Source organism: Camelus bactrianus, chromosome 9, assembly GCF_048773025.1.
Source record: "Camelus bactrianus isolate YW-2024 breed Bactrian camel chromosome 9, ASM4877302v1, whole genome shotgun sequence".
NCBI classification, from domain to species: Eukaryota; Metazoa; Chordata; class Mammalia; order Artiodactyla; family Camelidae; genus Camelus; species Camelus bactrianus.
Window position 1 is genome coordinate 6,894,409 of NC_133547.1, and position 15,425 is coordinate 6,909,833.

Consider the following 15,425-nt stretch of genomic DNA (forward strand, 5'->3'; position numbering starts at 1 on the left):
CTTCCCTCCAGGGAACCTTAGCTTTAGAAACTTCTTGCAGGTGCGCAGGAATAAAGTGAGCCCTAAACCTTCCTCCTGAGTTTCTCTGGCAGAACTGGCCTTTGCACTGGCAACGCCCTCTGCCTGGGTCACTCCTGCCCCGATGCCCAGGGAGCATCTTGCCCTCACCTCCTTCAGGTCTCAGCCCAAATGTCCCCTCTGACGCCCACCCCACCCCATCTACTTCCTTCCTTTCTTTCGCTCCAAACATCTGTCACTTTCCACCACACTCTAGAACATAATTACTGTTACTCTTTGGTGGCCATCTCTGCTCTCTCTGGATGGTGAACCTGACAAGGATGGGGATTCTGTACATGTCACACGGGATCTTCAGCAGAGTGTCACACACAGGGGAAGTCATTCTGAGCTGAATGGATGAGCACAGTGCATGCTGCACTGTGCTACCCTGTCACTCTCACTGCCCGCCCCAGATCCCATATGTCCCTTCTCATTTGGGGGTGTCTCTATCCTCAGTCCCTTTCTCTTTGTAGGTAACATCCTCACAGCTGACTCTCAAATTGGCAGGCCCCTCTACTGCAGTGCGGGTCACCCTGAACTAGAATCACGGATTGCCTGGCTATGTCCTACCACCCCAGATGGTAGGTCCCCAAATGTCTGCTTTTCTCAGTGGGAATTGATGGAAAACGTATTTTTCTAGTCAGACAATTTGGGTATGTAACAGAGTTGACAGCAATGTTGACATCAAAACTTCACGACAGGTATTGAGGCCTCGCAGGAAATATACCATGGCGGAGACCGGCTTGGATCTCTGTCCCTGTCAGGGCCCCTGATTTCTCCCTCTGGCCCCTAGAACCTCTGAGGCGTGAGGCATTCTTATCTCCTCCACCTCGTTGCCACCATCTTAGAAACTGGCCCACGTCTTTGGGTTTTCTGGCGGCTGGTCTGATCCTTCCAGGAGCATTGATTTTTCAGGCTTTAAAGCAACTGGCCTTAATGCTCAGTTAACCCAGAGCTGACAGAAGATTCCAGAGGGGAAGAGGGGCTGGTTTGGGGTCACCCAGCCAGACACCAACCTTCCACTTCAGCATGTGGAGCCCTGAACCCGCCCCGCAGGTCAGCCCCTTCCCCGAGATCACAGCCACCACGTGATGGGGCTGAGCCTGCCTGCCTGCTCTTAGAGGAGCCCGAAGGGCAGGGGGCTGAGTGTGAGTGGAGCAGGGACCTCAGACCCAGAAAGGTCATCTGTCCACTATCCCTTCCTACCTGCCTTGAGCCTGCTGGGCCAGCCGGCTTGGGACTGTCTGGCTGCAGGTCCCTGGAGGGTGACGATGCTCACATCCCACACAGTCTTGGGTGGTGTGGCTGCCAGGGGTCCCTGTGAAGAGAGCAGCGAGAGCGTGGTTGCATTGGCCAGGGGACTGGGGTGGGGGTGGTGCTGGATGCTGCCGGCTCTGCTCTGAGCTCCCGCCCAGAAGCCCCACTAGCCTGGTGCCTGAGAACAGCCACTCCGCACTCACTCCCTAGAGCCTACGCTGGAGCCCACGCTGGCCGCCAAGCTCCTGCGGGAGGGAAGAACCTGTGAGGAGCTAAATGCAGAGGACACTCTCTTCCTGGGCGCAGGTTTGGACATCAGGGGTGAAGGGCAGGGTGCATGCAAGAGAGTCAGGGAAAAGGGGCCTGGGTCCTAGGTGGACCCCTACACTGCCCAGGTACTAGGCCTGACTCTGCATCTGGTAGGAGCACAGCTACTCCTTAAGGTCTTTAAGGGGGAGCGACGAGGGGACTAAAGTTCCTATAAGGGGTAGGGACTAGGGCCTGGATATCGGGCCTCCCCGGTGGGCACGGGCTGCCTTCTGGATCCCTCAGGAACACTGGGGAACAAAGCCTGGATGCCCAAGCTGCTAAGAGCCAGAAAGTGGTACCCCGTGAACCACCCAGGCAAGAAAGGAGAGGTGGGAGATGGGGTGAGGTCCTTAACAAGGCGGGTGCTGAAGGACTGGGGCAAATGCCCAGGGAGGAGTGCAAAATGGCGCCAAGCTGCTCCGGAGGCGCAGAGGGCCATGTGCAGCATATGGGGCAGGGGGAGGATGTGATCCCACCCGCACCCACAGGTGCCTAACAGACTCCCAGCTCTGGGACAAACCTGGGTCCAGATTCAGAACCAGAGGCCGTGACAGTGGGGCCCAGAAAAGTTCTAAGGTCCCAGATCTGAGTGAGCTCCTCATTAGGGGCTACCGGCCCAGGAAAGGGAGAGCGCGGGACATTTCAGCACCAAGTCGTTCCTCCCTCCCATCATTTGGGTGTCTAGATTTCTGGCCCCTCCAGTGCCCCAGCAACTGGTCCTGTCCAGTCCTGCCTCTTTTATCTACCGCCTCAGCACCCACTACCCCGACTCCATCTGTTCCCCCATCTGCCTTGGGGACATTAGGACCAGTAGAGAAAGTGGGGGCTCTGATTCTCGGACCCTGAGGCCTAGGATGGCAGAAATTATCAAAAAGTCCTCAGAAATCCAAGCACAGGGTCATCCGATCCCAAGGGACACCAAGGTATCTTCCTTCCTGACCCCACAGGGATACCACACTCACTTCCCAACCCAGAGTGACCCAGACATCCCCATCCTGTTCCTTAGCACACTTCTCTGAGCCTCATACCTGGGTGGGAAAGGGTTAAGGGCAACTGGAGGCTGGGGGTGGGTGGCAGGGAGGCCCCTTTGTTTGGGATAATCCCCCTCCGTGCCCAGGGTGTGGAGAACAAGGTTAGGGCCCTACATGGGAAAGGGCCTCCACTCTCATCCCAGTAGGTCAGGGCCTGGCCTCTGGCTTCTGATCCCTGGGCCCCGGGCTCCCTGGCCCTTCCCCTCTCCTGCTCCCCTCCCTGCCAGTCAGGCCTGCTGCACTGTCTGTTCTCCTCCTGCTCCACGGGTGTCTTTGAGTCCAACTGCCACTGTCTGTCCCAACCCCCAGGCTCCCTGGGACCCGGTCCCCGCAGTCCCTGAGGACTCTGCTGCCTGGCTGCCATCTGTCCAGGCCTCCTGGCCTCCCCTTGTGTCTGTCCTCTCTCCTCGTGGTTCCTTCTCCCTGCCTGGCCCTTCCCTACACTTGAGTCTCCTCCTCTCCTTCTGTCTGTCTTTCTATCTGTGTCTCTATCTATCTCTGCCTCTTTTTCTTTGTCTCAGAGGCTTCCTCAGTCTCTAAATCCCCCTCCCCCTTGTGCCCTCTCTAGGTTTCCCCATCTGTCCCCCCCTCATTGCCCCCTCCCCAGGGCCCCTGCCCCCCGACACTGACTGACAGATAGCTCTGGGGTGTTAAGCTATGGATTAGTTCAGGCAAAATTCTCGATTTGGCTTGCGTTCTTTCCCCTTCGGGTTATGTAAACAGTAATTCTCCCCAGATGGATCTATTTTCCTCGCTTGGAAGCAGCTGGGAGGGGTCTTGGGCAGGGCTGGGGGTGGAATGCCGGGGTTCCTCAGGGAGCCCGGGGAGCAGGGGGGATTCGGACTCCTCTCCTCTCCAGGTACCTGCCTCTGCTGGAACCATGCCCGTGACCTTGGCCCTCTTGCTCCTCCTGAGCCAGGCCAGTGCAGACCCTTGCTACCATCCAGGGGGCGGCCCCCGCTTCTGCCTCCCACCAGTGACCCAGCTGCCTGGCCTGGCCGCCTCCTGTCCCCAGGCTTGTCTCCTCTCCTCAGGGGTGGACTTTGGTCCCGAGGCCACCTGCAATGGCAGTCTGACTCTGGCCCTGGGTGGGACCTTCCTCCTGACATCTGTCAGCCTGCGATTCTGCACCCCAGGACCCCCAGCCCTGGTCCTGTCAACCGCCTGGGCTACCGGAGGTCCCTGGAGATCACTGTGGCACAGACCTGCCTGGCCCCGGGCCTTGGGAGGCCCCGAGAGGGTGACCTTCAGAGCTGCACCCGGCCCCAAGGCCAGTGTAGTGGCCAGTCACCTCCGCGTGGAGTTTGGGGGTCGGGCAGGGCTGGCGGCAGCAGGGGTGAGAGGCCGCTGCCAGTGCCACGGCCACGCGGCCCGCTGTGCTGCCCGAGCCCGGCCACCCCGCTGCCGCTGCCGCCACCACACCACCGGCCCAGGGTGCGAGAGCTGCCGCCCATCCCACCGCGACCGGCCCTGGCGGCCCGCCACTCCCTGGCACCCTCACCCTTGCCTGCGTGAGTCCTGGGTCCCCCATCCTCACTCACCTACCACCTGACCCCATGACCCCAGCATGGGGTCCCTTGTCCCTGAGGGGCAGGAAGCTCTGTCCTTCCCTAGGGCTGCTCCCTCCTTACTTCCCCCCATGTGCTTCTCCAGACAGGGCCCCTCGTCTCCTCCCCTCACTACCCCCCACCACCTATCTGCCCCGAATCTCTGCCATCCCCAGATTCCCAGCTACTTAAACACTCACTAGGGCCTCCAACCCCTCCCCACACTCAGTCATGAGGATGGGTAACATTTCCTGAGCACTCAGCCCAGGGCCTGGCTTGGGGCACACACTTGGACACTCGGGTGGGATTTATGGACTGGCTGGAGGGGAACAGCACAGCCGCACTCATCTGGACGTCTGGACTCATCAAATCAACCACGTGGGGAAAGTATTCATTAGACATGCATTTAACCAGCATCTACTGTGTGACTGGCAGGTACTAGATCAAGCCCATTTTACAGATGAGGAGACCGAGGCTAGAGGTGGAAAGTACCTTGGGCAAGGACAAATGGCCAGTCAGTGGCAAGGCTGGAAACTGAGATTGAGAGGCCAAGCCCAAGGGTCTTAGCTGGTCCCTGCCAGGCTCTGTCAGGTGCTGTCACACTAGACGTTCTACAGGCAGACAGGAGCGTGGCCTCAGCAGCCAACCAGCTCAAATCCCAGCTCTTCTGCCTCCTGGCTTTGTGACCCCAGGCAAGTGACCTAATCTCTCTGTGCCTCCATTTCCTCACCTGGAAAATGAGGATAGTAACAGCATTTCCTTTACAGGCTATAGTGAAAATTCAATAATTTAACATCCATAAAGTCCTTGGAATAAAGCTGAATACAGTACCTGGCACACAGAAAGAGCTTCCTGAGTCCACCAGGGTTACCACTCTCCAGACGAGGGGGGTCAGGCCCAAGGGGATGGGTCTCTTGGTCCAGGTCTCATGGCCAGCAAGGGTCAGACAGGACTGGACTCGAAAACAGCCTTCCTAGATGCTGGGCCAACACCGTGCTCTCCAGCTGGACCAGCGCACCCCAGGGCGGCGCAACACCCTCCCTCTCCACACTGTTTCCAGACTGGCCTCCAGAGTCCAGGCCCTTCCCCATCCCTCCAGCAGCTCCCCTCAGAGACAGGCCTCCTCCACTCCCACCTCCAGCCTGCAGCCCTTGCTGGAGGCTCTAAGTGTGTTACTAATCCTGGGAGGTACCTCCAGTCCAACAGGTACGTACACACGTACACACACACACACACACACACGCTCTTTCTGTCTATACTTCCATGGATCTCACTCTCTCCATCTCCCACATTCTTTGTCCCTCCCCTCTATTTCTTCCTGCAATGTCAAGTGGACTGACAGACTGAACTACTGGCACAGCTCCCCACTCTGTCCGCATCCCCGCTGGGGTCTTCTCTGACCCTCTGTCCCCACCACCTCAGGACTCTGTCCAGTTGGCCCATTCCCACCAGTTAGATCTGAGGCCCCAACAGAGGAGTGAGGGAGGGCAGACTCACGTGGCCTGAGGGTGGGGCTGGCTTCATCCTGGGCCTGGACAGGGCTTGGGAATTGGGGAGGCAGTCCCTCAGAGGATCACCACACCCCCCTGGCTGAGCTGGGTACTGCCCTCTGAGCCTGGGTAAGAGACCACAGGGTTGTGACGGAGAAGGGTCTGGGCGGACACGGTGAGAAAAACTCTTGTGGCGGAGCTATGGGCTTCACAGACACGGTGGCCTGAATATCCCCCCATCCAAGTTCTCTAGAGAGAAGCGAGGTGAAGTGATCACTGTCCGGTCAGAAAGAATCCAAAGCCCGACAGCACTCCCTCATAATCTGAAGAGCACTGCCATCTCTGATGCCTACAAAACCCTGGAGAGCAGAATTGAGATCCCTACTAAATGGGAGGAAATCGAGGCTCAGAGAGGGGGAGTCATTTCTGCAAGAACACACAGCTGTCTCAGCTCCCTGACCTGACCACTACTCCTTGGGGTCCTCAGGACCTGCCCGTCCTGGCCTCTCAAATTTCCTCAAGTCAAAACCCCTTACATCTCTCCAAAGAATGGCCCATGAGCCCCCTCTGTTAGCATCTCACTGGGATTCCTGCTAGAAGTACAGGCCCCTGGGCCCACAGAAGCCCTGGAATCTGAGTTGTTCTTTTTAAACATTTCCTCAGTAATTCAGGTAAGTGGCAAGGTCTGAGAGCCACTGCCTTAGAAAATCTGATCAATGCTCTCCAGGAAAACGTACATGCCTCATGTCCTCATGTGAGCTGTGTGAGAGGCACTGGAGTGTGGCTGCTAGGAGCACAGACTCTGGAGCCAGAAGGCCTGGGTTCCAATCCTACCTCTGACCTCCCCTCAGCTGCAATACCATGGGCAGGCACGGCACCTCTCCGCCTCAGTGTTCGTGTCTGTAAAATGGGGGTGATGATGACAGCACCAGTCTAACAAAGCTGCTGTGAGAAGGAAACACGCCAAACACTTAAAACATGGCACCTGGTATGTGGTCACTCGAAACAGGCCAGCACATGCTCTGTGTCAAGCCTAGGCCTTGAGTTAAGCACTTTATAGCTAGTGGGTTTCATTTAAATCTCATCAGGTAGACACTATAAATGTCATCTGGCAGCAGAGGAGACTGAGCTACAGAAAGGAGAAATCACTTGCCCAAGGAACACAGGGAGACAGTTACACGTAGGGGCCTGACTCGCAGCCCCCGCCCGGAGCCGCCACCCTTCTTTACGCCCACCTCCGGGCTCACACAGACATCCAGCAGCCCTCTAGGGCCTACCCAGCTCCAGTCCACTGCACGGGTTGAAAGAGGAGAAGGAAGAGGTTGTAGGGCCCACATTTACCCAGACCCCCAGGCAGTCTCCATCCTGAGGGCAGCGGGGAGAAAGGTGGGGAAGGGGAACACAGGGCCGGGCCTGACATGCCCCGACTCCACCCTGCCCCTAGCCTGCTCCTGCAACCAGCACGCCCGCCGCTGCAGGTTCAACTCTGAGCTGTTCAGGCTGTCGGGTGGCCGCAGTGGGGGTGTCTGCGAGCGGTGCCGCCACCACACAGCTGGGCGGCACTGCCACTACTGCCAGCCGGGGTTCTGGAGAGACCCCAGCCAGCCCATCACCAGCCGCAGGGCCTGCAGGGGTGAGTGCAGCCTGAAGCCCTGCCGAGAGGGAGGGGAGGCAGAACTTGACTCCTGGGTCTGAGGGTAGAGGGGATTGGGGGTGTGGCTCCTGGGTCTGAGGGAGGAGGGGACAAGGAATTCCAGTCTCCCCAGTCTTGGGGAGAAGAGGCTGGGAGCCTGGACTCCACATCCCTGGATCCTCCCCTCATGTAGCCTGCCAGTGCCATCCTATTGGGGCGACAGGTGGTACCTGCAACCAGACCAGTGGGCAGTGCTCCTGCAAGTTAGGGGTCACTGGCCTGACATGCAACCGCTGTGGTCCTGGCTTCCAGCAAAGCCGCTCCCCTAGGATGCCGTGCCAGCGTGAGTCCTGAGGGACAGGGCCACAAGTCCCAGGTGGGGCGGGAGGGAGACGTCCCAGATCTCCAGTGGGCAGCTGGGGTGAGGGTCCCTGGGAGATGGAAGCTAGAAGCTAGAGGCTGGAGGCCGAACTCTGAGTCCTTTGACATGTGGAGACTGAAATTCCAGTCTCCTCAGTCTGGGGGAGGAAGAGGCTGGACTCCTGGGTCTCAGGGAGGAGGGGGTTGGGAACCTGGACTCCTGGGTCTAGGTTCTAGAGAGGACAAACTGTGCTTACATTTTTTGGCACCCAGAGAGTACCCATTTGAGGTCTGGATGCCTGGATTCCTCAGGGGAGCTGTGGAAGGAGAGGATACCAAAAAGCTAAATCTCTCCTCTGCTCTCTCCCAGGAATTCCCGAGGCAACCACCACCATTGCTACAACTCCTGATGCTTACAGCTCTGGTAAGATAGGCTGGTGTGAAATTCTCTGTCAGCAAGAGGGATCTGGGAGGGGCTGATGTGGCCCCTAGGTGGGGATACAGGGGTGGCCCACTGAGGCGTCCGAAGGGTTCGGGCACCCCAGCTGTCCATCAGGTTGGAACGCGGGATGGGCAGGGGGCAGAATGCTGTAGTCTAGGCCTCAGGAGCCCACTGCAGACAGCCTGACCCTCCCCAGACCCTCGATGTCAAAACTACTGCAATATCACGGACCCCAGGGTATACATGAGCCTTCGGAGGTACTGCCAGCAGGACTACGGTGAGTGCGGGGGAGTAAAAGGGCTGCAGCTGTTCAGGCGTTCTGCTCTACCTCACAGCCACCCCCTTCTCTGGCCATCAGTTTCCTCATCTTAAATGGAAATGGGTGTGGACCGTATCAGGTAAATGACCCTACCTGATCTAGATCCTAACTGGAGAGCTGACAAATGCCAAGGGGGGTGTTCCTTACCTTCCTATATGTCCTCTTCCCTCATATTCTTGGCCTTGTAGAGTTCCACGATGTCCTTCAGCATCATATCTCTGTGGGAGGGTGGTGTTCTCCTCAGGATGGAAGGAGAAAGAGAAAGGGAAATTGGTTGAATGGAAGGGACCCTTGCTCTGTCTTGCCTATCTCAGACCCTCTCTGCCTCCCTTCAGGGTCCCAGTTCTCTTGAGACATAGCCCTACTGCCAGAGACTCATCCCCAGTTTCCTAATCCATCAGTCCACACCAGACCCATGACCTCAGAGCCTATGACGTCGGGTAATTCTGCTCTCTTGGACACTCAGGAGTTCAGTCCAGCCCCAGTAACTTCCCTTAATGGTATAGGACCCCAGACCTCCCCTCCTTGAGGCTCTTCAACTGGCCACTAGTGTTCTTAGACTTCAATCTTAGACCCCCACCTCCCACAAGGATCTTTTGCCTCATAGATCTAGCTTACCAAGCCAGAGTCCTGCTCCCAACAAGTCTCACCTCACCTCCTCAGAGAGGACACCATGTGAAGCACCACTAGTATGACCTTCCAGCCCCCAAATTAATCCCTAATCCAGATTCTCTCCCCTGGCAAAACCCCTCTTTTCCAAGGGCTCTGCTCCTAACACCTGACCCCGTGGCATTTTAGACCGCAGACCTACCTCTTCTGCCTTGTTCCTGGACCCATTCACTGTAGGGTCCTTCTGGTACCTCCAACATTTAAGTAATTCCTGTATCCTCGGCTTCCAATATTACCTCCCAAGCGCCGCACCTGGCATATCCATAGTGGGCACCTGGATTCCTCTCCCGGTCTGGTCTCCCCTCTTCCAGAGAGACACCTGGAAGGTACCCCTTCCCAATCACAATCCTATAACACAAACTCACATCACATAAGCCCCGCTTTCCTTGCCTTGACCCCTCTCCTCTAGGAGGCCTCACTCTTCATAAAGCAGGGTCAGACACCCCCCCCCCCCCCGACCTCTCAGCCTCAAATGTTCAAGGTCTCTCTTCTTCCTGACGGCATCCTGGAAGTCCATTCTCGGGTCCCGGGCCTCTCTCTACCACTACTGAGCCTATGGGACCCCGGAAGCTCCCCACTGCCCAGGCCTGACATCTCCCCTCCCCGCAGTTCTTCGCGCCCAGGTGCTGGCGTCTGAAGCGGCAGGCCCGGTGTGGCAGCGGCTGGCCGTGCGCGTGCTGGCCGTGTACAAGCAGCGGGCCCGGCCCGTGCGCAGCGGCGGCCAGGAAGCCTGGGTGCCCCGCGCCGACCTGGCCTGCGGCTGCTTGCGCCTACGGCCAGGCACCCACTACCTGCTGCTGGGCAGTGCGGCCGGCGACCCCGACCCCGCGCGCCTGGTCCTCGACCGCCACGGCCTCGCGCTGCCCTGGAGGCCCCGCTGGAGCCGGCCGCTGAGGCGGCTGCAGCAGGAGGAGCGCACAGGGGGCTGCCGCGAACTGCAGCCTGCGACTCCGAGCTCTGAACCCAGGCTTTAGAACCTGGGCCTGCGGTCCTCGAATGCCAAGTAAGGAACTGGAAGCAACCCGGAGCTGAGCCTTTACCTCCACGGCCCGTCCCTCAGCGAGCCAATCAGATACTGCGGAGCTCCTGACGTCAATGGCATGCGCCGGCCCAGAGCAGGCAGGAGGGATGCTGAACTGAAGGCAGCAAACTGCAAGCCGGACTCTCAGTCTCTGGCTAGAACACTTGACCTGTGATCTACGCAGCTATTCCCCTCAATAAAGTCTCAACTCTTGGGGAATCTCCTGATCTGTGCTGAGACGGTCTCTGGGGGGAAAATTAAGAAGGCTTTGAGGAAATCTGAGGAGCCTAGACATGGCTAGATCTCTGACCAAACAGCCAATCCAATGAAAGAGCTGGTATGACTTCACTGGGTGCTAGTCAGATTTGTACTGCCTGATGATTGGCCAAAGCCAGTGAGAGGGGAGGGTGACCAGAAAAGGCGGGAAATACACGTGAGGAAAGTTCGGCAGTGTCAGATTTCCAGAAAGTTCCAGACTGAGGAAACTTGGGTTCTCATTTGGCCCCAGCATGGTCTCTGAGAAAAGAATAATGGAACTCTGAGTGAAATCTGGAAGATTGTGATGGGTCTTGAAGCACAGACTAAACACTTTCCTGAGTGAATAGCTAATTGGGAGCCACAGTGTTATAACGTGACTTTGTGCTAAACAGAAATCTATTCCACCCAACAGGCCAGAGGGGTGGGGTTTAAAAGGCAGGAAGCAATAAGTACGATGGAATGGAAGGCCACCATGGCCTATGATCTTCCTTGCCACCTTGACCTCTGCCCCCACAATTAACCACAAAATTTCAAATTTGTAGGAGAGTCCCTGAACAAGCAGTTTGATGGAATCTCAGATGCAAGGATATGATTTAAGGTTTACTGGGGCCTAGAGAGCAACGTATTCTTCCCCCAAGAAAAAAAGCAGGCCTCTTAGCCAATGGGGAGTTAGGATGGGCCATGATGTCACAGGTTACTAGGCAGAGAATAGATCCTCCTGCCAATGTTCTGGGTGTGCTCCTGAGGAGAGGAAGTGACTATTTGATCCCCCAACCTACCAACACTATCCTATGTATGAGGAAGCTTGCCTTTGGCTTCCAACTGAGTGCCCTGGGTGGGGGCATCTCTGAAGCAGGAGTTAGGAGTCTTTAAGGGATTTTCTAAGAAGAATTCTGTTTAATTATCTGGCTTTATCTGTCCTTTCTTTTTTTGGTCTTTTTTTTTTTTTCCAGTTTTATTAGGTAAAATTGACATAATTTGACTGCACATATACAGTATATAGCATGCAAATACATATACACAATATACTGCACATTTTAAAATATACATATATTTATTGTTCATTGTTGCTAAGAACAGTTTAGACCTTTAGTTTTTTAAACTTACATAGTTATCAAAGGAATAAAGCCAAACACAAAATAAGAATCAACAGAATGCAATAATCCAATCATAACAGACAGTCAAATGTGCTTATACATATTCAAGAAATCATTCATCTAAGTTATAACTAATAAGTGGTTTATTTTTTTATTTTTTTTTTTTTTAGAGTCCACATATAAGCGATATCATATGGCATTTTTCTTTCTCTTTCTGGCTTATTCCATGATATCTTGAAAACAATTCAATCAAACATTAACCCCTATACTTCACCCTCATATCTCCTTGCCAACTTTAATAATATAACGGCTAGTTATTTTACCAGCAAAGGTGAGTTTATTAGGGAATAGCAGAAGAATTGCAATTGAGGATACTCAAAGATAGGTGACCACACACAAATACAGAGAACAAGGCAGGGGAACTTGCCTTTGGAGGGAAAAGAGGAGAGTTGAAGGGGCCTGTAATAACCAAAGAGGCCATTGGAGGAAACTGGGAGTCCAAAGTATGGAGGCTTCTCATTGGTTGGGCTGCTAAAGTCTCTGATTGGCTGAGCTAACAGGGCCAAGAGGCGGAGAGAAGTTTTCTTCTTCTGCTAGATAGTAACTTAAACGCACCTTCCTATTAGAGATGTAGGTTTGCCTCCCTCCTGTTAACTGAAGATGCCTGGCGGGGCCTGAGAACTCCCACTACAGGCCTGTCCCACCTCCAACTCTACCTGCAGTTTCTTTAGTTACACATATTATCATGTTCAAAATTCAACTATGTTGACCATTTCCACTGCTGCTATGTTGGTTCAAGCCACCACCACTCTTCACCCAGTTTACAGTGTCTCTACACTGGCCTGTTCACTACCTTCTTAGAGTCTTCTTCAACAAGACCTAGGATAATGACTACAAAACCTAAGTGACGGGGTAGGATATTGCTCAAGTGGTAGAATTCACGCTTAGCAGGCGCAAGGTCCTGGGTTCAATCTGCAGTACCTCTTCTAAAAATAAATAAATAAATCTAATTACCTCCTCCCCCTCAAAGAAAACCTAACTCAGATCATGCTACTACTATGGTATACAACACTTGAGTGGCTTCCCATCTTACTCAGAATAAAATTCAAATCCTAGCCCTGCCATACAAAGCCCTATATGATCTACTCCCACCACATAGCTGACCTCACCTCCTGCAAATCAACCTCATTCAAACCTCTGCAGATACAAAGACCAAAATACCCCACACAGCTCATGTATAAGGTGTTTTCTAAAAGCTGCTATACAACACCTCTGTTATCATCTTACTGGCAGGAATTTAGTCACATGACCACACTTAGCTGCAAGAGAGAGCAGAAATATAGCCTTAAATGCTGAGTTGTCTTAGACCTAGCAAAATAGGATGTTTTGATATCAAAGAAATAGAATAGAAATGATATTAAGGACATTAATCAATACTGCCATGCCCTCAGCCAATCAGAACCCAAAGTATACTGTGACATCATGAGATGCTAGGTTGAGCAGTCTTTTGGAATTTCCAGGAAAAGAGGGGATGACTTTAAAAGTAGATGATGTCTGGTCTGACACTTCATCCCACCTCCTGCTGCCCTGAACTTGATGTTGTGGCTGTTTTGTTTGATGCTGTAACCTGAGCCTTCAGGACATAGTAAGTAGTCAATAAATATTTGTTGAATAAATAGGTAGGTCTTCTTATTGTACTCATTATACAGATGAAGAAATTGAGGCTTCCTGGGGGACATCACCTTGAGATGGAGGCAGGGATTCAAACCCACATGTGTTTGGGTTTGGCTAGAATCCTTGACCACCTCTCTGATAAAGAAACTGAATAAGAGAAGTGTCGAGACTTAGCAACTGTCACACAGCAAGTAGCCAGCATTCATTAGTTCTCCAGAGCTGAGCTATCCAGCCAGTAACCACTGCCACACTGGTAGCTGGTGGCTAGCATATCGCACAGAGCAGATAAGGAACATTTCCACCATCGCAGAAACTTCTATTGGACAGCACTGCTCAGGAGACCATTTTCATGAAGTGCATGGACTCTGGAGCCAGATCACTGGTTCACACCCCTCCCTGTCCCTCAGTTTTCTTATGCGTAAAATGGGGATGATGATGATGATAATAGGAAATAACCCACATGGCATATTATGAGGATTAAATGAATTAACCTGTGTATGCATTTGTTTCCTCTGGCTTGTCTCTTCCTGGTCTCTACAGCTCCCACTGTCTTTGTGTCTCTCGACACATACCTGCATTTTTGAAGAAGTGTGTCACTGACATCAGAGCATCCTGGGACTTTAAAGAGTCTGTCTCTCTCCATTGCTCTCTATTCCTCCCCCCACCTGTGATGGTATCTAAAATAAGTCCACAGTCTTTGAGATACTTCTGCTCAAGAGGAGAGGCCTAATCACTTCCCCTTTCAGTGTGGGCAGACCTAGTGACTCACCTCCGATGAACAGAATCAAGCAGAAGTGATTTTGTGTGACTTTCGGGATTAGGTCGTATAAGACACCTTCTCTCTCTCTCTCTCCCAAGTCACTCAATCTGAGGGAGAAGCCAGTGGCCATGTGGTGAGGAGCTGAGGCCTCTTGCCAAGCACCATGTAGGGGAGCTTGGAAGTAATCTTCCAGCCCCAGTCAAGCCTTCGGATGACTGCAGCCCTGGCCAATGGCTTACTGCACCCTCATGAGAGACCCTGACTTCTCTGTTGATGTCTGAGCCAGAGTCACCCAACCAAACTGCTCCTTAATTGCTACCCCTCAGGAACTGAGACAATCAGTGTTGCTTTAAGCCACTTAGTTTTAGAGAAATTTGTTATGTGACAATGGAAAATGAATACAAACTTTTCTTTCTTGTGTGTTCTCTGTGTCTCTCTATTTCTGCCTCTCTCTGGGTGTCTGTCTCCCTACATCTTGTGTCCTTGAGTGTCCATTTCATTCTCTATCTCTGAATGCCTCTGTCTCCCTGATTTCTCTTTAGTATCTCCCCTTATGTCAGTGTTTCTGTATCTGGGTCTCTGTTTCTGTCTATCTGTTGGTGTCTGCTGGTACCTCTTCCTCCGCATGAGTCTCTCTATGTGTAGATGTGCATGTGCGTCTGCCTCCTTCTCTGTCTCCTCCTCTCTGTGCCCCTTGCTCTAGGGGTGTGTTTCTATGCATCTCTGTCTTTAGATCTTATTTTCTGTTTCTGTCTCTCCCCTCATACCTCCTGCCTGGCATCTTGCTCTTCCATCTCTTAAGTGCTCTGAGGGTCTCTCTGTCTCTGGGTCTCTCTGCTTCTATCTCTAAGTTTGTGTCACTGTCTCTGTCTCTCTTTCTCTGCCTCCCTCTGTATCTGTCTCGTTCTGTATTTTACCCTCTCATTCTGGGGGTCTCTATCTGTCTCTTCTCTGTGTACATCCGTTTCTGCATCTCTTTCATTCAAGGTATGTGAGTCTCTCAGTCTCTCTTCCTCCTGCCCCCACCCCCACCGCCCCCGCCCCCTCGTCTCTTCCCTGGCTCTCCCTCCGTCCTCTCTCCACACCTAGCTCAGCTCCTTTACCCTCTCCAAGCCTCCGCAGTTCTCTGATCTCACCTCTGCTCTCTTGCCTCTGCCTTCCCAGCTCCTCCTCCCACCTCCCTCTCTCTTTCCAGGTCTCTGCCTCCCCCTCCTGGTCAGCGGCCCACACCGCACTCCAGTCTCCCAGGGGATCCCTCAGCCGGGTTAAGGGAGCCCCTGGCCGAGGCCCGAGTGATGCTTTGGGCGGGGGCTGCAGGCGCTGGCGCAGCCTCTGACCCGGGCCCCCGCGAGCTCGGAGACCCCCGATCCCCCGGGGCCAACGGCCCTGAGCACGGAGACAACGAGGACTCTCCCAGCTCCACCTTAAGCGCCCCCCCCTCTTCCGCCTTCTGCGGAGGATGGAAACTGCCAGCTCTTGGGCCCCAGGTGTCTGGGGCCAC

The 15,425-nt window shown here is 54.1% G+C and overlaps 2 protein-coding genes across 3 annotated transcripts in view; one reads left to right on the plus strand and one right to left on the minus strand.

Annotated features, from left to right (window-relative positions):
* LOC105062593 (galactoside 2-alpha-L-fucosyltransferase SEC1-like) overlaps positions 1-9,745 on the minus strand; it is a 22,677-nt gene extending 12,932 nt beyond the window's left edge. The window contains exons 1-3 of one of the 2 annotated variants that reach the window (XR_012508975.1): positions 9,257-9,745; positions 8,593-8,684; positions 1,264-1,375 (exon numbers count right to left, since the gene is read on the minus strand). The gene's annotated coding sequence lies outside the window, so the exon portion shown is untranslated. Of the gene's footprint in view, positions 1-1,263; positions 1,376-8,592 lie in introns of both variants that reach the window. The other variant, XM_074369298.1, reaches the window with a different exon arrangement.
* On the plus strand, positions 3,309-12,765 carry LOC105062754 (netrin-5). The gene is made up of 6 exons (XM_074369286.1): positions 3,309-4,165; positions 7,136-7,324; positions 7,518-7,667; positions 8,055-8,108; positions 8,323-8,403; positions 9,724-12,765. The coding sequence occupies exons 1-6, from the start codon at positions 3,391-3,393 to the stop codon at positions 10,086-10,088; spliced, it is 1,614 nt and encodes a 537-aa protein (XP_074225387.1). The 5' UTR covers positions 3,309-3,390; the 3' UTR covers positions 10,089-12,765.
* Positions 12,766-15,425: the final 2,660 nt, after the last annotated feature.

Bases quoted from the DNA above. Each gene is read 5' to 3' on its own strand.
- LOC105062754 (XM_074369286.1), top strand. From the start codon at position 3,391: ATGGATCTATTTTCCTCGCTTGGAAGCAGCTGGGAGGGGTCTTGGGCA. The intron at 4,166-7,135 runs GTGAGTCCTGGG...CCCTGCCCCTAG, and splicing joins GCACCCTCACCCTTGCCTGC to CCTGCTCCTGCAACCAGCAC. The intron at 7,325-7,517 runs GTGAGTGCAGCC...CCCCTCATGTAG, and splicing joins CAGCCGCAGGGCCTGCAGGG to CCTGCCAGTGCCATCCTATT.